Source organism: Centroberyx affinis, unplaced genomic scaffold, assembly GCF_046629955.1.
Source record: "Centroberyx affinis isolate AG114_WGS23_722 - 3 ecotype Tasmania unplaced genomic scaffold, CSIRO-AGI_Caff_v1 ptg005756l_1, whole genome shotgun sequence".
Classification (NCBI taxonomy): domain Eukaryota; kingdom Metazoa; phylum Chordata; class Actinopteri; order Beryciformes; family Berycidae; genus Centroberyx; species Centroberyx affinis.
The window spans coordinates 1-20,868 of NW_027282914.1; the positions used below are offsets into that span (position 1 = coordinate 1).

A 20,868-nucleotide genomic window follows, 5' to 3' on the forward strand; every position below is an offset into this window, starting at 1 on the left:
TTCACCAACATTACAAGTGAGCAAAAGCAAAGAGCACAACGGTCACAAAGTGACCTGGCAACACTCCATGACCCTCAAAATCTCATGTCAGAGAGAACTAGGGCTGCACAATTATTACAATCCAAATTATCTTGCTAAATAATGTGATCACGATTATTAATCCCAATTATTTGTCTCCATTTCAGGTAGCATGTTTATTCATTATTTTTGGACCTTAACATATATTTTAACATTTTTACTAGTGTAGTATTTCTCCAAGTATAGCAGCAGCTAAAAAGTCTTGTTTACTCTTACTGTGGTCCTTAATTACAAAATTAATATCATAACTACTTTATTACTTTGGGGTGCAGATACAAGGCAAACTTTGTCATCATCCGGTTTAAAACCAAAGTATCTCCAAATGACAGGACAATGATCCACTTTTAGGAACTTGAACACAACATTTTTACATTCAGATTCAGGATAAAGAGCTAATCCATTCTTTTCCACTTTGCTCATCGGCATGTTTGCAGATTGTCTATGTACGGGTTCTCTCTTTATTTCTGATTGGAGCTGCCTTCTTCTCAACCTCTGTTTTGTTCACATGGGTGCACATTGTGTATTCAAAGGACTGGTCACACGTAATGGAAGCTTAATGGAAGATTATTAACCATGTAAACATAAAATCTTGATATAATACAATTATCTATGATTCACCATGCAGCCCTAGAGAGAAGTGCTAGGAAAAGAATTAAGAGACGTAACAGCAAAGGACAGAAATAGAAGAGTTTTTTCTTAAGCAAGGAAAGCTAGCTTTTTAGGAGGCAACACAGCTTATATCCAAGCCAAAGAAGGCCTGAGCACAAATTACAGTGGCATGATAATCGGTGAATATCATTCCAGCCCAAATTAAGAGAATGTGAAAGTCCTTCTCCTCCAACTTCCTCTGCAGGGAAGCTGGTGAGAGAGAGATGGGGAATCTGGGGAAAGAGTACTTCAACCTTGTCTGTCTACAAATGAGATGACAAACGCGTGGCTCGTCTCCAAACCAGGGCAAAAACCATTTTCTACTTCAAAGTTCACTGACTCATGCAGATCAAATCTGCTCTCCACTTGCACTGTACTGTTGGCAGACCTCCTCTCCCCCACTGACTAAAACACACACACACACACACACACACACACACACACACAGGGCTGTCTGAGTGAACAATGAGACCTGTATTAAGTTTGAGTGTGCGCGTATGCCAGTGTGAGCGTGCGCATTCATCTGTGTGAGAGTGAGTGTGTGAGTCTGTGTCTGTGTCTGTGTGTGAGTGAGAGAGAGAGAGACAGATTGGGAGCGAGAGTGAGAAAGAGAGAAACACGGGGCGGGGAAGGGGGGCAGAGACTAAATAAAGGTGGTGAGAGAGTGTGACTGACGCTGGTTTTATCCTTGAAAACTCAAACAGATCAGTGGCAGGTTTTGGTGAAGTTAATCCTTCCCACTTTGTTTCTTTCCATTTCCCTGGAAAACATACATTCACAGACAGACCGAGAGAGACACACATGAGCCAGACACACACACACACACACTCTATACATGCACGCACGCAATCCCTCCACACGGACTATGGTCCGCTCTCTGCACCTGGAACACTTGCATCACTTACGGGCACCGGGTGTCATGGTAACCGTTTCTACGGCGACCGTTGAAAAGCTGGATGATGAGAGAGAGGAAGGGAAGTGTTGATAACCAGGTCAGGGTTGAACCAGTGACTGGTGCCTGCCGACCCTACTGCAACCTTTGACCTTTTGATCGGCGGAGGAATCCCTATAATATTCCTTTGATATTCCTATAGTGGCCTATAGTGCGCCTGTGCAAGTCAATAGTGAGTTTATAGTGATCATATAGTGCATAATACTCCTTTATGATACTCCTATAATATCCCTATAGGGCCTGTGGTGTTCAATAGTGACCTTATTGTGATTTTATCTCCTATAGTGTCGCTATAATACTCCTATAATATTCTTATGATATTCCTGTAGTGGCCTATAGTGTCTCTGTGGTACTCAGTAGTGAGTTTATAGTGATCTTATCATGCACTGTAGTCCTTATAATGGTCTTATAATATTCCTATAGGAACTCATCTTATGTATGTGGTACTCAATAGTGACCTTGTCGTGCATTATGGTGTGTTTATCTCCTATGGTAACGCTATAATACTCCTATAATATTCCTATAGGGACTGCGGTATTTGTGTAGTACCCTTCTAAAATGTAACAGGGGATTAATACAGTGCTTTTCGACAAGGAGAGTTTATCGCTGCAATTGAGAAAAGAAAAGAGAGTCGACAATCACATGACTGTTATCTGCCCAGATACTAGTAGCTACTATAGCCGAGGATGGAGCAGCAAACAACGCGGAAGGACAGATCACACCGTTCATTCCCACCCACATGTTATGACTCATGTATGACTCACAAACGTGCCAGTAAGAAGGGGATCAGATCACAGCTCCCTCTCTGGAATATCAACAAAAACCACTAGGGCGGCTGAAGCCTTATACCGGGAATCCAGGCTGTTTTTTTTATGTCTTGTCTTTTCCTGTAGGGCTTGCACTTCATTTAGCTTACCGGGGAACAGAGGCTGCACTTCTGGGAATCAGGCAGCGGTTCCGCCATTCCTCCAGGCTGCAACAGTTTAAAAAACCTGCTGTGAAAACCAAATGCTGCACAGCACTAACTTTGTGTGACTTTGTGAATCTCAGCCTAGGGCTAAAATGACATTTCTGATCACTATTAAGTTTCTTCAGGTAATATTTCATGAAACGTTAACAGTTATCATGGCCGCAATAATCCTTTAATGGGGGTGAAACAAAACTGACCAGATTTAAATGCATCATAAACTATGTTGTTTGCTGCCATTTCGAAAACCGGACAGTCATATTTTCATAATAAAGCATGACTCACCAATGACATAATGTAACAATTATATATGACTATACTATATAATTTCATCGAATTGTATAAGCGGGAAATATTTATTTAATTGCTCTCATTACATAAAAAAACAGGTTGACAAATACAAAAGGCTAAAAACACCAAAAACAAGGCAAAAAAAAAAGGAAAAAGACTTAGATCAACCTTTTTCCTCCTATGCCCATGAAGGTGAAGATAATAACCATGACCAGTTAAATTAAGATTTATTATCATTTATCAATATTAAAATTGAAATCCTCACACTTACACGAGGGAAACAAAAACAGTCAACATTTATTTGCACTTCTTATATACAATTGAGAAAAGCTAACAAAATATTTTGCCGTTTCCTTCAACAGCAGCAGACTGACAGCAGCAAGACAGCTCAACGAATGTAAAATGCTTGGCTACTGGTTAAAGCCAAATATCCTTCTTAGTGGAGATGATGAAAATGATCATTACCATATATTGACATATTCTCTTACATATGCATCATTTTTATGTTTTTCTTTTTTTAAAATACATATTTATTTCTTTATAGGCAGCACTGCCTCACTGGCTCTTTCTCCCTGTCATGTTGTCAGGATTGTGAACAGAGAGAAACACACACACAAAAAAAAAAACGAGAGATTAATTCGATCCAAGGCCAGCTGAGTAAATTTCCCACTAACACCCTCGGGTGACTGTACTTTTAAACACCTCTGAGTGCCAGAGTGCCTCAGCTCTACCTGGATGTGCAGCTCACATCGTCTTCCACCCGGAGCTTTCTCTCCGGTGGCGGCCATCGGAGGCCGCCAGGGTTCGAAGCCGAGGTGGCGTAGGGATTCCTGCTGCTGCACACGCTCTATTTTAGAACGCTGTTCTACGCTTTAATGCTTCGAGGACAGAAGCGTCTCCGCGTCACCAGCGTCTGGCAGGTCTTCACAGGTCCAGAAGTTAACCCGACCCAGAAAGGACCCCCCGACTTTCCAGGCAGGGCCCAGAAAAGAGCCGTCCACAAGCTCACTGCAGATCTGAGGAGAGCGGAGAAATCAGTCCTGGATGCTGACAGAAAAAAGGCTTCAGCATGCCTATTTTTTTAATAACAAATTTCAACTGCTGGGAAATACATGTTCTTAACTTTGTTTAGAGACAAAATGATTGCATGAGTCTTGTGGTCAAAGCAGTGCTTAGGTTACAACATGTAACTTTACAGGAAGGAGAATGGGACTGGGGTGGATTTAGATGTCAAGTCAACAGGTCGACCTAAAGATCTCAACCTGGCCTTACAACCTGAGTTAGTGCACATTTGCAAAAAATGTGATTGCAGACTTTCAGGCTGTTATTATGGTGTGGAACTGGCAGCCAATAAGCCATGCCCAGGTAACGCTCAAAAACCTCCCAAGTTCCACAAACTCCAGAGGAACTTCACAATAAGAGCGCGTCTCTAACCGCCGGCAGCCGTCACCGCTGGGGACAGGTGACTCGGGTGTGTCCGGGCATGTGACAGATGCCGCAGGTTCGAGGTTTCTTTGCGGCGGGGGGTCTGTTGGCGGCGGGACCTCCTGTCGTCTTCCTCGCCTTCCTCCCTCCGTCTCCTCCGTCGCCGCTAAATCCACCGAACCCGCCGCCAAGGCCGCCTGAAACTGGAGAGGAAAAAAGAGGTCAAACACAATATGGGATGGTTAGGTAACTGTAAAAGGAAAAGTACAGAAGATTTATGTATGTGCAGTGGAACCGAAGGCACAGTGTGTCGTCTTTGTAAATGAAAGCCTCAAGGACTCAGTGGGAGTGTTTGTGAGTCGTGACGGCTTTTCTTTATCATTAAATGAGCATGGAGGTGAGAGCGATCGCTCTCTTTGATGTTTAATCTGTGTGTGCATCTTGTCTGGTTTGTATGTGTGTCCGCTTAGGTGTGTTTATCGAGTCAAGTCAAATATATTTACACAACGCTGTTTACTAAACAGATTAGTCATAATATGCTTTAGAGTGCAACAATGGATATACAGTTGAGGTCAAAAGTTTACATACACTTGTAAGGGACATGTGTGTCATGGCAGTTGGGGAATTTCAATGAATTCTGCAACTGTTCTTTTTCTGTGACAGAATGATTGGGAAATGTATCTCTTCCGTCACGAAAAAAACAAACACAAGTTTGGTTTCTTTCATAAATTTGTTGTGGGTCCTCTGAAAATATGACGAGATCTGATGGGTCAAAAATATACATACAGCAACCTATATTATAAATTTGGTGGCGTAGAAAGTTCTAAAATGTCATTTTAGTTTATGAGATTGCCTCTTAACTTCTTGTTAATGATTGTGATTGACTACAGCTTTTTTGTTTAGAGTCAAAATGATTGCATGAGTCTTGTGGTCAAAGCAGTGCTTAGGTTACAACATGTAACTTTACAGGAAGGAGAATGGGACTGGGGTGGATTTAGATGTCAAGTCAACAGGTCGACCTAAAGATCTGAACCTGGCCTTATAACCTGAGTTAGTGCACATTTGCAAAAATGTGATTGCAGACTTTCAGGCTGTTATTATGGTGTGGAACTGGCAGCCAATAAGCCACAGTTGAGGTCAAAAGTTTACATACACTTGTAAGGGACATGTATGTCATGGCAGTTGGGGAATTTCAATGAATTCTGCAACTGTTCTTTTTCTGTGACAGAATGATTGGGAAATGTACCTCTTCCGTCACGAAAAACAAACACAAGTTTGGTTTCTTTCATAAATTTGTTGTTCACTGAGGCTGTGAGAAGATTTCCTATTCACAAAGTCGTGTCATGTCTCCCCGCGCTGGGCTGATGGGAATATGGGTGCAGTCTGTTGCACAAATCAAATTTATCTTAAAAATATGCGGGACTATTTTTTTGATTCAAGGCCTTGCAGTTCAGGAGTTATTTGCCAAAATATAAAGTTGCTTGTTATAGTGCCACCATCTGGCTGATTGGTGTAATCTTTTTTGAGGAGTGGGGGAGATCTGAAACCTATCCACCATATCTGATTGCCTCTGAGGTGCTGGTCGTATTAAGGCAGGAAAAGAAGAATCCTAACTTTGCAGTCTCACAACAGCGGCTCACTTTTATGTGTGGTACATCGCTACGGTAACTGAGTCAGCACAGCTAACCTCCACAGCAGGTGATGTTCAGGCTATCAGATCAGAACGTATAAAAACACGCCCCCTCACCGATCAACTGGAAAAATGCAATATGACAAAACCCAATTTGAATGAAAACAAGTAATAAAGTAATAAAATAACTGTACAGGAGGATACTATTGAATTAACATAGTAAGAAGGGCTGTTTGCAGGACGACTGTTTCGGGACTGGCAGAACCACTTTGCTTTCCCCAGTGATTAGATCAGAGACATGATACATGTCTGTAGCGTTTCCAGACCATTAAAGAGGGCTTCTATCAAACAGCAGGTAGCTTACATCAGTTGACTATAGTGATCAATAATGAATGAAAATTTATTGTTGCATATTAAGTGCGGTGAAATTCTTTCATAGGATTCCCGAGAGTGATTTGTGCAACACACTGCACCCATATTCCCATCAGCCCAGCCCGGGGGAACATGACACGACTTTGTGAATAGGAAATCTTCTCACAGCCTCAGTGTGACAACACAAGACTGAATCAATGAAAAGTTTGTCTCCGCTTTGCCTTTAAGGATAATTTATTTTCAGCCTGGGCCTTATTTTCCTAGTTTTTGCCATCATGACGATTGTGTTCAAAATTTCATCACTTCACTGTAGAGCTTCAGCTCCAGTTGACAGGAGGCACTGCTCTCCAGATGAACAAATCTGTAATCTCCAATAGCTGAACCCAAAAAGTGATTAAAACACGCCCTTTCAAGATGGAGATTACATTGGCCCTGTCAGTGTGTATTGGAGAGCAGCACTCCGTGTAAAGTGGAGGTAAGTACACAAGATTTTGAACACAATCAATCGTCATGATGGCAAGAAATTGGAAAATAAGGCCTATCCTTTAATGAAGAGACAGTGATAAGGAATCCTCCCTTGCCTTCGAAGCAGCAACTGTGCTACTTTTCGCTGGTATCATGTTTTTGTATTGCTCACATTAATTCATTATGACAGTTTGATCTTCTTGAGAGAAGAAACGTAAATGTTAGTAATCCATTTCTTTCCCATACTTCCTACTTGTTCTTCACAGTTGAAATGGTCAGCTGCATTGTGTTTAAATAACACCATAAGCATTTATTGTTTTCATTGTTTTATTATTTTATTTTGTAGTTTTTATAGCATATTTTAGTTGTGTGCTTATAATTCTATTATCTATATATTTTTTCCCTGCTGAATCCTATCACAGTTTTTGCCACTGCAACAAACTAATTTCCCTTGTCCAGGTTGCTTGTGACTGGTTGTTTGTTACAAAGCCCGCCCCGTTTACCTGACTGTGCTCATAGCTGGATAGGTCAATTCTGGGTTGACAGAGCGAATTGATAACCAGCTATGTGAAACCAGTTAGCCAGGATTGCCACTGTTTGGTTTTGTGAAGCCAGCTGTCACAGAGAAACCCTGACTCTGTTGAACTAGCTTGGTGAGACTGGCCCCAGAGCCTGTATGTGTATATATACAGTGGATATCAAAAGTCCACACACAAAGATTTTGTGCGAGCTCCTTGTTTCCCCGCTCTTGTCCCTGCTGACTGACACACACAGTGCAACAAAGAAACCTTCAGTGAAGTCCTGGTTTGAATTTACCTCGTTGGAATCACTTCAGTTCAGGTGAAGGCAAATTCATTTTGTGCATGCTCTGGAACGTGATTAGTTAAATCATAACACCCCGTACTATAAGAGGTATACCAAGGCAACAAAGGTGTTTTTCCATTTTTACTACAGAAATGAGTCAGAAATGAGTTGCCTTTTGCGTTCATTTTTTTCTGTTCCTGTATCAAAATGAAACCAAAAATTGTCTGATTTAATGGCTTTTCACTTCAGGCTTCAAGGTGATAAAAACGAGAAAATTAGAAAGGGTGAGTAAAGTTTTGACACCCACTGCATGTGTGTATGTGTGTGTGTGTCTTACCCGGTGGAGGCACGTTCTCATCGGCCCACTGGAAGAAGCCACACTGCTGGTCCCTTGGTCTCCCGCAGGTGTGGAACGTCCGGCCTTTATTCGGCCCGTCCTTCTGCACCGTGCGCATCACTGCCGCCTCGTTACAGTTGCACATCGTCTGTCCCGGAGCTCCATCCGCATCCCCTCCTCTCCCTCTGTCCCCTCCCGGGACGTTCCCGAAGCCCACAGAGGGCCTGGGGGGCTGGGAGGTCCTCGGCGCCGGCGGCGGAGGGGCCCGGCCTTGCGGCGTCGGCCCCTGCTGGCTCGGCTGATCCGCCCACAGGAAGAAATTACAGCTCCCGCCGTTGCACTTGTAGAACTGGCGGCCTTGGTTGGGGCCGTCCTTACGCACGGTGAGGAGGAGGGCGTCCTGGCCGCAGTTACACACCACGACGTCGCTGCTGGGGTCACCGCCGCCACTTAGTGGGGGCCGAGGCTGGGGGGCCCAAGACGGGGGAGGAGGCGGAAGGGAAGGACGGGGATTCGAACTTGAGGCTCTGGGCGGCTCTGCTCTCGGGGGCCTGGGGGCCGGTGGACGAGGATCCCCTCTTCCTCCTCCTCCTCCCCCTCCTCCTCCTCCTCCTCCTCCTCCCCCCCCTCCTCCTCCTCCTCCTCCTCCTCCTCCTCCCCCTCCTCCTCCTCCTCCTCCCCCCATTCCTCCCCCTCCCCCTGCTCGGAGGTATTTCAGGTCAAGTACTTCTCTCAGCGTCTCGTCACATCCACCGATGCAGCCAACAAACTCCAAAGGCATCATGGGAGGGAGGCTGCCCCTGCGGAACTTCAACTTCAACCTGAGGAGCACGGAACAGGCAGGAGACGAATGTTAAACAGTGTTGAAACTCAATATACTAGTTCCATCCAGCTGAAATAAACTAAAAAAGAACTGGGCTGAGCACTGTGCTAGTCTTGTTGGAAATTAATTTTCAATTTTCAATTAAATTCTAAATAAAATCCATGTGCCTCTGTGGTGTGGCACATAGATTTCATCTTCCAGCATGACATAATTGGAGATTATATGCTCCGCCACTTCTCTCTGTGACCTTTTAGTTCATTTGTCACATTTTCAACCATTTTTAAACTTTTTTCCAACTTCTTCAAACTAAATAAAAAGCACCAAATCATTTTTTAAACAGGACATTTGGATTAGGCTATAACCTTTTCAACAACTAAGGAATTTACCTTGGAAAATGGAAATAGGCATTAATAACCAAATGTTTTTTGTTGTTTTTTAAATATACCATTATTTAACAGATGACCATAGACGGTCAAAAAGCGGTTGAATGAATCTACTTGTCCAAAATGCCCGTCTGTAAGACAAAAGTCTGCCGAGCCTCATCGGCCAGTTGGGAAAATTCAGCAAGTTGCCTTGGCGACCAGCTGGGCTGCAGCGGTAAGAAACACTACTGCTGCAAATATGTTCTGCTCACAGTATCTGAAGTTGATTTGTACAAATTATCCAACAAGCTAAAACTGCTGTGTGCAATCTGGTAAAAAAAAAATGATTTAGAATAAGTAGTTCAACTTTGAGCTCTGCACCAGATTGGTCGCTATGGTAACGGCTGTTGGTGTGGAGCACTTTGGCTCGCTGCTAGCGAGCTCGCCCTATATTTGGACTGAACTGAGGCACGTGCTCAAGGGGTTAACGCCCACTTGTACAGACAGGAATTGTGACGAGTTCTTACACTGGTGAAGCTGCTGAGCTTCATCTTTGTTTGGTACAAAGTAGTTCAGTGTGTGGAGCAGGACACTGACACTGCCAGAGTCAGGGCTGATTCCTACTGGGGACACCCATGCTACAAATGCATGAAGTCATATTGATATAACGAACTTTGCATAGAAGTGTCCAGTGAATGGCATATGTTATGCAATATGTAATATGTTTAGTGGTGATGTGTTAGTGCTGTGCTGAAATGATCTGAGCCAGTGGTTTGCAGTTGCTGCTCAGGGCCAAAGGATTAGTAAAACCACCTGAGAATCTCTGACCCAAAGCATCTGTAAACCAGCGCACAACTGGGGTAAATTCACAAATAATTCATTCCATTCAAAAGGCAAATAGTAACAGCAAGCCATTTGCCAATGGAAAGACCACACATTCTCAGTTATTTCTTAACAGGTTGAATATGACATGATAGAAAATAAATCGATAAATCGATATGGGTCACCTGCCACACTGGCTGGGAACTTTTTGAGACTATAACAATGAATGTCTTGGTTAGATACACTTTTTGTTCCTTGCCTGTTTACAAATTTTGTCCCTGCTGGCCACCGTACTCTCACTCTGACAGAAAGCAGATCAAATGAAACCAAAACAAAGGCTCTGTATCAAGCAAGCGGTTGACTGGCTGCCTGTTACACTGCTCTACACAAAGCGGTAGCATCTAAACTTCTGCAAAGTTTTCCTTCTGTTTCTCTGCTGTCTGGGTTCAGCTCTAAAGAGTGAGAAATGAAAAGCGGTGCAGTGTATGCTCACATGTGAACGGGACGAGGCTGACAGGTGGGACAGACGCTCTCGTCCCTGTTGACCTCCAGCACGGTGTCAGGGAACCACACTGCGGTCTTACAGGCCGGGAAGCCCACGCAGGACAGGAACTTACTATGGGAGGGCGGGGGACAGAGACACAGAGGGGGGAACCCAGGGGGCAGGAAAGGAATGAGCAGGACGGAGAGAGGGAAAAAGAGAGAATCAGCTCTTTTCATCTGAAAGTTATGTGTTGAAATTGTGAAACAGAAAGAAAAGCATACAAGAAATGCAGGAGGGGTTTTACAGCACACAAAAACAGGCAGCATCTACACTCTATATAATATCGTGAAGAATGCATTCTTCCTTTTCACCACTAGTCCTCGGAATAACATGCTGATATACACTGAAGTCTCACCTGTTCCCCTCCCTCTTCTTCTTCAGCACCATGTCCCGCCCACAGTGAGGGCACTTCCGGACCGGGAGGGGGATCTCCATGTCCTGTTGCTCCGCTTCGGTGAACTCCAGAGCTGCGCCCAGATACGGAGACAGGGCTTCATCTAACCTGAGACACAAAAATCATTCAACCAAACAGGCGAGTCATTCTTACCGGTCTCACAACGACTTGACAGATCCAACAACCAGCAGTGTTTACAGGACGGGTGTAACTCATCGGTCAGTGTTAGATCTTCAATACACGTGTTAGCGCTTAATTATTTATTAGTTGATGCTGCTCATTCAGGTGCAGAGGGTGCAGCAGAAACACACAAACATACAACAAGGTAGAGTATAACTCACTTTTTGGCCTTCCTGACGGACTCAATGAAGACAGTCTTGTATTTCAGGATGTGGTGCTGCAGCACGTTCCGTTTGTCCTTCCTTCCCTCCGATACCAGCTTGAGGTCCGCCTCCAGCTCTGCGCGCAGGTTCGGTTTGGACATCTCATAGCCCATGGAGTTATAACCTACACACACATACACAGAGGAGTTATAGTATAATAAGCAAGATGTTTGACTGAGTGACAGGAAGAAGGGGAGGAGAAGAGTTGAATAATAAAGTTGAGCGAAAGAGAGAAAGCACAGACATGTTTTAAAAAGTAACTATGTCAATTTGTATGTTGCAGTATACAGTGTAGCTCTGTGTGTGTGTGTGTATGTGTGTGTGTGTGTGTGTGTGTGTGTGTGTGTGTGTGTGTGTGTGTGTGTGTATGTGTGTGTGTGTGTGTGTGTGTGTGTACACACCCTCCACCAGGCCCATGCCCAATTCTCCAGGGAGGAACCTCTGGTCAGCAGTCAAGCCCACATACATGCGACTCTTAATGGTCTCAATGTGCTCAGCGTGGGTTGCATCTGTGCCTGTAACATACATACATACACATCAGACATGTAACAATATAATATTTTAAACTGTCAAACAGCAAATTGGGATACAGAAAGTCACAAGGTATCGCTTGATATCAGTTACTGGGTAACAAAAATCTGTAATCAATATCACAACTTCATGCCAAATGAAACTGTGTGATTGTATATGACTGACTTCATATACAGTCTCTACAAGTGTGTGTGTGTCTGATACCTATGCCGTGTTTCTCCATCAGCGATATGAGGTCGGCTTCAGTGAGCAGCTGAGGAGGACTCGTCTGCCCGTCCACCATCTCTATAGCCGAGGGCTGGAACTGGGAGCCTTGCTCATAGACTGGAATCACCTGGCACACACAACGTACATCACACATAAGTCATATCATACACAGTTGAAAATTAATGCACAGAGTTTGTGTTTTGCCTCATCTGTATCGTTATCCCTCTCCACACACACACACACACACACACACACACACACACACACACACACACACACACACACACACACACACACACACACACACACACACACACACACACACACACACACACACACACCCCTACCTTGGCGCTCCACCTGTCATAGGGGTAAACGTCCAGGTAGTTCCTAGCAATGATCATGAGCCCCGAGGCGGAGAACTTCTCCTGGGCGATATCAATCTCCACCACCGTCTCCTGCCCCAAAGCATCCTGGGATACACAAGCCAGGAAGTGACGGACAATGAACTCGTACAGACGGCCCTCGTTGCCCTGGAGACAGCAGGAAACAGAAAATAATTACTTTACACTCTGCACATGGAAGACAACATACAATATCGGAATACTGTGATGTTGTATTTGTTGTTTTGGCATGTGTATTCCAATTGTGGGCATATATGTATATGGTTGGTGTATGTGTGTGTGTGTGTGTAAACTTGCACGAGTATGTTTGTCTGTTCAAGTATGTGTGCATGCATGTGTTTGCTTTTATGTGCTTATGTGCATACCAAGGTCAGAATTAACAGGGGCTCTTAAAATGTAGTGAAATAAAAAACGAGAGGGCATAAAATATCCCCAATAACTAAAAGTACCCATTTTTGCATTTCACTCTGTTTAAATTTTTTCATTTCAAATTATCACGGTGAATATGACTACTGTCCACTGTGGGTGACTTGTGGGAGCCTATAACTGGGTTTTTGATCAGAAAACAACAGTGTATGCAGTCTGCACACAACTAGCAGTTGAAGAAAATGCCGACTCCACACAAACCACTGCGTCAACCGAAAATAAAACAACTATACTGTGAAAAAAGTCAACAATGGAGGGGTGGAAGATGGACTGGTTGGGGGCAGAGAGTGGAGAAAACAGTAAGGTCTTCTGTAAGGTCTGCTGTGAGTTTGCAGCAAAGGGAAAGGAGTGTGGGACATGTGGTATAATATGATTTAATATAGAACAAGTCTTACTGGTATAAACTGATGTTTATTTATTTATTTGCTAATATGCAATGCTAATGTATTATTTCAAAGTTTAAAAAAATGCCCCCAGAAAAAACCAAAATGCCTGATCAAGGGAGGAAAAAATTAAATTGCCTTTGAAAAAAAAACTGATACATTTATTACCCTGGTGCATAAGCACACATCTGAGCATCTACCTGCAGTGCGCCGCTGTACTTGGTGGGGTGTATAGGGGGATGGGCCTGGTCAGACTTCTTGCCCTGCCGTGGGCTGGGGCCGCCGGGCTGGTCCAGCACCCGCTGGGCGAACGTCCCCCAGGCCGGGCTGTGTGTCTGCTGCTCCACCAGGGGGCCCAGGGCCAGGTCTTTGGGGAAAATGTTGGTCTCTGTGCGGGGATAGCTAATGAACCTGAGGGGAGAGGAACACACGGGCGTCAGCCTTCTTCACACAGACAAGCCAAGAGAGAAGGCAGGCTTTGGAAATGTGGCATTGCTGGTGAAATCATTCAAACAATGCCTAAAAGCCTCCGAATTGCCAGATGGTACCTCTTCATGCACAAAAATAGGTACTGCTTTGAGATGGTTTAATAACCAGGTCAGAAAAAAAAAGCTAATCTGACCCTTTCACACATACCACAAAACCACTAATAAGGTGGCTTCAAGCCAGCATCCTGACTGAAACAAGTTAAAGAGAATGATCAAATGTAATGTGGGTTGATAAACTGATAGTGATAAGAACATTCGGCATATGGTTGGAACAAGACAACACTTTGGAGTGTGTGTATTCCCTCCATCGTGAGCAAGGAAAATTGGATGGCGGAGTGTATGTACTCTTTCTAATATGCTGCTTTTGCAAAAACTCAACACACACACTCACCCTTGGGTATAGAGTTTTTCTGCGATTTTCATGGTCTCTTTGGCACTTATTTTTAGCTTCCGCGATGCCAGCTTCTCCAGTTCCTGTTGGCCAGTTAGAGGTAGAGGTCTATTAGAGTGGGCCAAAGCAGCAGGGGCTTTAGAGACAAGGGCTCAGGACACTGAAACTGACAAAATACTACTCTTCCTAATATATAAAAAACAACTACATGTACTTTCTACCTTGAACAGATGTATTTCAAGAGGGAGTGTATGTGTTTGTCTGTCTCTTTAGTCTTACCACAGTGTCCAGAGGCAGCGGTCTCCATTTGCTCTTGGGTTTACTGGTTACTGAGGTGACTGTTGCTATGGGATCCTGGGAATGAATAAAATGATATTCTTCTATAGACCTTTTAATATGAGCTCTTTTAACCCTAATTTATTCAGGCAAGTTAACAAAGAACATTCATATTTACTGCTATGTCCAGGGCTAATAGTTGCAGGCAGAGGAGAGGTTACACACATAGATGCACTTACACCTGGGAGCTGGGATACACATATAATTAAAACAAGTACAGATGCTGCACAGGCCCAGGCGCCTAACTAGCTGTGCAGCATCAACTGTTACTGTAGTTGAAGTTACTACAGTCCTGGAATAATCAGGATAACCACATCATTAATCCAATGTATTGAATAAAAAAAGAACAGATCCACTCTGCTACACTCTGGCAGGTTAGCTGTCTTCCAGTAGCATAGTAGCCTGTTTGCCAAAATGTTTCATTAGCATTGCCCAAACTTAATATATTCCACACCTGTTACACAAAACTGCTTTTCTAGTTGTAACTAAAATATTAACTGGTATTTTTTTTTCTTTCACACACAGATTAGCCAGTGCAGTTGCAAGGGTTACACACATTGGGGAGACTAGAACACCAGGTGCTACGGACAGAAGGACAACCAAACAACTGTCAAGCATGGAGGAGGGACTGTAACCCATAAAATGCATCAACCAATCACACTGTGAGTTACACTAGTTTGTCAAAGATTGACTATTTCAACCAACATCAAGGAGAAGTAACCCTGCTGAAAAGCTAGTTATGCTGGAGGCCAATTTATGCCGGCATGCTCTAACCATAGAAGCTGATCTTAGCTGGTCTACCAGCATCAGTGTTCTCATTTACCACCAGCATCAGACCAACTCTGCCCAGCTAAAACCAGCAAAAGACCAGCACTACCCATCAAAAACCAGCTCAGACCATCAAACAGGTCTGGGCTGTTTTTTTTTCCCCCAACAGGAAATCCATGCACATCAATGGGTGTAGAGTGCAGTAGGGGGAGACTACCAATCAGATGATAATCTTATTGAATACAAGGAAGGATTGTGGGAGTTTAACAAAAATTCCAGTAAGGTTGTGTGAAAATTCATGACTATATTAAATGTTTACAATAATTCAACTGTTGCTTAATTTTATCTTAATGAGATACTACTCAATAAACCAGAGAAAACAACAAAACAATTATTTTCTCAAGTACAGCAAATCAATGTGAATGGTACTGGTATATAGGGTTAAGTGTCTGATGACTGATATGGATTTGGCTCCTGATGCCCACATCTTGCGCTGTGGGAAAAAGTGAAAACTAGCTTCGCACTAATTACATGCTTGCCAGCTGTGAGCGTCTTGGCAAACAATGTAATAACAAGTGTAAGTGTTTTTCTATGACAGTCAGGGATACAAACAACACCTCTAATCTTTTAACACCAGTTATTGAGACCACAAAGGGTCTGGAGTAGAAAGACGCTGCAATTTGTTTACAGTCTTGGGCAACATCATGAATACTGAGTGGCAAGATTAACAAACAAGAGATTAGGGAACACCAAAACGTATTGATAATCTCATTTATTATATTTAATATATAATATAATTTAAATGTAAAAAAAAGTGTGTGGGTGATAAAGTGTGCTTGAGCAGATGCGTGGGTCAATCTGCTTTATTATATAAACAGTGACACTACAGTGACACCGACTGATAATAGTGTTTTCACAACTGATTGTGTATATTAGGCAAAAGATTTAATGAGGTTATGAAAAGTTTGAGTAGTATGTGATTGTTCTGAATTAGTGTTACACAGGCTATTTTATTTAGAATCCTGTGCTATTTTGTTAAAGTTTTACTTGGAGTGTGTTTTTTTCTAACTCGTTAAGGCTTTCACAATGATGTCATGTATTATTTATATACATCAAACATTTGTCTTGGGGAGGAGTTTCATTGATTGTAATAGTGATGGTAATCCATTAAGCTTGTGTGGGATGGGTCGACCTTATTTCATGATGTTGCGTTTGATGAGGCAGACCTACGGTAAGTTCTGTACAGTGCCAATGTTGCGGAGAGTGGGTATTTCAATTTTAGTCTTTTCTCTGACCAGTAGAAGTCCTATACTGCATGATTGGATGTCCATCATAACATATCCTGCAAACAGTTTTGCACAGCCATGAGTGCGCACTGCACAGATTCATATTCACACACAAGAGTACACTCAGCACAAACGCACATATAAACATGCACACACACCTCCATGCAGATCTGGTAGAGCACTAGGCAGGCTGTGTGGTTGTAGAGACGGTTTCTCTTCCAGCTGAACTCTACAGCTTCCTCATCCATCTCATGCAGCACTGAGAGCGACGGAGGGAAGAGGAGAGAGAGGAGAGGGGTGAGTATCAGTTTAAAATATAAATATTTGTGTCTATGATATCTGTATCTGTGTCTGTGTTTGTGTGCATGTACCTTTGATCTTGTAGAAAGTCTCAGGTATGAAGGCCTGGATGGCTTTGAACCGTTCCACCACAAAGCCCAGAGTGGGGAACTGACAGCTGCCATACGAGATCAGCTGATTGGCCAGAGACGCTGGGAAGATCTTTTGAAGGCGAAGCGTCTGGAATCGAGTAAAGGACGCACCTGGACATGAACACAGCAGACAGGATGGCATCATATCAACAATTTACAATGCTTTCCATTCTTTATGTGTGTTGCCATCACAATAGGCAAACCGCAAAAAGATTTCCCAAACTGACATAATTTCACATGAACACCGCTTCTAGTGCTGGCCTTTTACCCAAAGCATCTCTGCTGCTGTGCATATCTTACTAGCACTGCCACAAATTACTTAAGAACCTGTGGGCAGAACCAATTTAATTTGATCAAAGACATTTCTAATAATTATTTTTTTTTACAATATTTCTGATTTATTAGACAGTATTTGATAGGAAAGATGGGAGGTAGAGATGGGGAGGACATTTAACAAACTTTACTTTGTGGGACTTTGTGATGATGCTGCATGCACCTTACCCTGTTGACCCATCACATCACCCTTAATGAATTGTTCTTAAAACATTCTGACACCAACCTCTTCACATGTATGAGTGTGTCTCTTTGTGATATGCCCCTATGTGTGTCTTTACTTACCTATCCGCAGGTCCAGCTCCTGACGAACGTCTACAGCATCGCTAACGTTAGCGTCTGGCTCCATTAGAGTCTCACAGGCTCTCCGGATGGAGTTAGGCGTGATCTCAGAGAACTTTGCCCGAAACACTTGTAAATTGGGCTTCACTGAAATGCACATGCACACACACGATACACCATCATAATCAGCAGTATCCTATGGACAAATGTAAGAGAAACCTCTTCACCTTTGACCTAGGGCTGGGCAATATATCGATATTATATCGATATCGTGATATCAGACTAGATATCGTCTTAGATTTTGGATATCGTAATATCATGATATGGCATAAGTGTTGTCTTTTCCTGGTTTTAAAGGCTGCATTACAGTAAAGTGATGTCATTTTCTGAACTTACCAGACTGTTCCTAGCTGTTCTATTGTTTGCCTTTACCCACTTAGTCATTATATCCACATTACTGATGATTATTTATGAAAAATCTCATTGTGTAAATATCTTGTGAAAGCACCAATAGTCATCCCTACAATATTGTCGCAATATCGATATTGAGGTATTTGGTCAAAAATATTGTGATATTTGATTTTGTCCATATCGCCCAGCCCGACTTACAACTGAACATTTAGCCCACTTTGTAGAAAATACCGAGATATATATCGTGTATCGCCATTCAGCCTAAAAATACCGAGATATGATTTTTGGTCCATATCGCCCAGCCCTACTTTGACCACACGCAGTCACAGACACACATGGATAATTCATGTCAATATAAAACAAGAGGCATGGGATACAGATAGTACAAAAGAGGGTAGACACCCACAATATCATACCTGCTTTGCAGACATCTATGACTTCAAAGCCAATGTTTTCTCCCTCTCTGTCACAATCAGTCCAGATGACTAAGGCCTGGCACTGTCTCACCTCCTTCTCCAGGCTCCGCTACAGGGAAAGAGAGGGAAAGCGACCAAGGAAGTAAGAAGGGAAGGAAAGAAGAAAGAAAGGAAGGTTGGAGGGAAGGAAGGAAGGAAGGAATGAGAGTGAAGAAGCCATACAATAACATCAAATCCATTTCTATTATGCATATTCAGTCAACGTTTCATTTAGAAGCTGTGGCCCCCTACTGTTAGGAAATGAAAAGGCAATGAAAATTCATCATCTGGGCCCATTACTCACTCAGAGTAAACAAACAGTAGAGTATGTAGTAGGTATTATTAATATCCAGTAATTTTGAAACCTGTGGGCTGTGAGAAAACCCTGGTCCAAGAACCAAAATTACCCTAGACACCACCACTACTTCTGTTCTGGATTTCTGCAATTACAGCATACCTTGATTTGCACCATGTTGTCAGGACAGTACTTCTCCACCTCTGCATCAAATAACAGCACAGGATTGCAACTGTGCCTATGGAGAGAAGAGGTTCAGGCAAAAGAGGTTAGGTACAGTTGTGTTCAAAGGTACAAAACAAATGAATCAGAGGTATTTGCTGCTTTACTCTAATTTCATGAGAAGAACAGTGGTGGACACAGGTAAGAGATAACTTTAAGCTGTGTGAACCCTAGCCTTTGTGTAGTGTGTGTGTGTATGATGTGTAGTTATATACAGGCCTTTCTCCACTTACCATTTCTGGAACGGTGCCTTAAACTCCAAACCCAGTAAATGCCCTGATACTGATGTCATTGACACTGTCACATCCTGAAAAGGGGAAGGATAATGAAACCAGTAAGATTAAGACATAGTAAAACACATAAGGACAGATATTCTTGCACACTCATGCACATTCAATTTCTTTTCACTTACCTGCCCAAAGAGATTATACTCATACTCATAGATTTTATTGTACTTTGACATCCCTTCCCTCTAAAAATGGAAAACAACAGAATCAGTACCGGGGCAACCACAGGGAATCACATGAATCGGGCATCAAAGTCAATTTAGGTAATCACACTCATCAACAGCGTTATCAGATACCCAACACCGGCTTGTTATAGCCAATATGAGTAAGGCTCGGGTCACAATGTGTTGGGCAGTCTCAAAGCAATAACAATATTTCATTCATAATGTTATGAATGGCAAAATAGAGTAGATCAGGGCCCATTTGAGCAGCGATTTAGGATGACTGAAGAGGCAAACTGATCATCCCAGAAAAGTAACTTACTCATAATGTAAGGTATTTATATTATTCGGGTCATCCAGAACTTCCTATGACTTACCCTCCTCGATCTCCCGTTGGACATGATCTCTGAAATGCCTTTGGCTGCGTCATTCTTCTCGGCCACGCAGAGAACCCGCTTGATCTGAGTCCTGCGGATCATGTCTGGCTGCGGCGCTAACTCCAAGCCCTGGCCGCTCTGTCCACGGTAACAACTCCACTGGATCCTCAGTCGCTGTAGTCCCGATCGAAGCAGAGATCTCCCCAGTAGCTGCACTAGCATAACTAGCCGCCTTTACATGCAGCACCTCGTCCTACAGGCAGCCCCTGTCCCTGGGTCAGTGTAACTTTCACTCCATGATGTTAGCTAGGCAATGTTAGCTAACGCTGGGAGAGAGCTTTCTGGCTAGCATAGCATTCGCTACCGACAACCTGTATAACAAATGAAGAGCTAACGAGCAACCATCCGTTTAGTAACCCCACTTCCGATAGATTATATTAAGAAAAATTAGGTTAACTGACCAAAACGTACAAATTAAAAACTTCACGACAACCAACAGCTAGCACACTATGGTGTTTACAAATTCCGCGCCCGACTGTCAAATACTGTCGTAACACTGCTGTCGTAAAGCATCGAAGTTACAAAAAACGTCAAAACAATTAATTTAACTTTTGACCCAAATGCATTCGAAATAGTAATTTTGCATAAATACAACACGGGTTATGTTATCAATTATGTATTTGTGAAAAAATACATTAATATTAATTTATGAAGCCTGTTAGGTAGAGGAGAGGTGGTCACGTGACAAGACTACAACCAGCTGGGTAAACATGGCGTCTGTCTCAGGATGTAAAAATTACATGAAGCGCCTCTCTATGTCTGTTACGGTGCCTCTGTCCTAACATTGCGTTGCATCCAGGAACATTGGACGACAACGGCGCTTGAAAAGGAGGGGAGAAATACTTCATTGATGCTGCTTCACAAATGGTCTTATTTCGTCTCGCCGTGCTGCCTGAGTGATCCGCTAACTGCCTGGACAGCTCGAGGGAAGCCCCAGCATTCTGTGCTTGTTGCAAGATAACTGCTTTTGTTTACAGAGCGACAGACGTACAATTCTGATTCAGTGTCCTGTTGTATTCTGCCTGCCAAATGTCATC

General features: G+C 43.1%; 1 protein-coding gene across 1 annotated transcript; it reads right to left on the reverse strand.

Annotated features, from left to right (window-relative positions):
- Nucleotides 1-3,146: 3,146 nt before the first annotated feature.
- Nucleotides 3,147-20,283, reverse strand: top3a (DNA topoisomerase III alpha). The gene is made up of 20 exons (XM_071547266.1): nucleotides 19,772-20,283; nucleotides 19,359-19,418; nucleotides 19,180-19,253; nucleotides 18,887-18,962; nucleotides 18,391-18,499; nucleotides 17,567-17,710; nucleotides 16,889-17,059; nucleotides 16,676-16,776; nucleotides 14,407-14,481; nucleotides 14,128-14,210; nucleotides 13,449-13,659; nucleotides 12,383-12,568; nucleotides 12,033-12,162; nucleotides 11,699-11,812; nucleotides 11,256-11,421; nucleotides 10,876-11,022; nucleotides 10,470-10,592; nucleotides 8,672-8,790; nucleotides 7,970-8,521; nucleotides 3,147-4,564 (listed from the first exon to the last, which is right to left on the reverse strand). Exons 1-20 carry the CDS (start codon nucleotides 19,991-19,993, stop codon nucleotides 4,383-4,385), a joined length of 3,045 nt encoding a protein of 1,014 aa, XP_071403367.1. The 5' UTR covers nucleotides 19,994-20,283; the 3' UTR covers nucleotides 3,147-4,382.
- Between the last annotated feature and the right edge of the window lie 585 nt (nucleotides 20,284-20,868).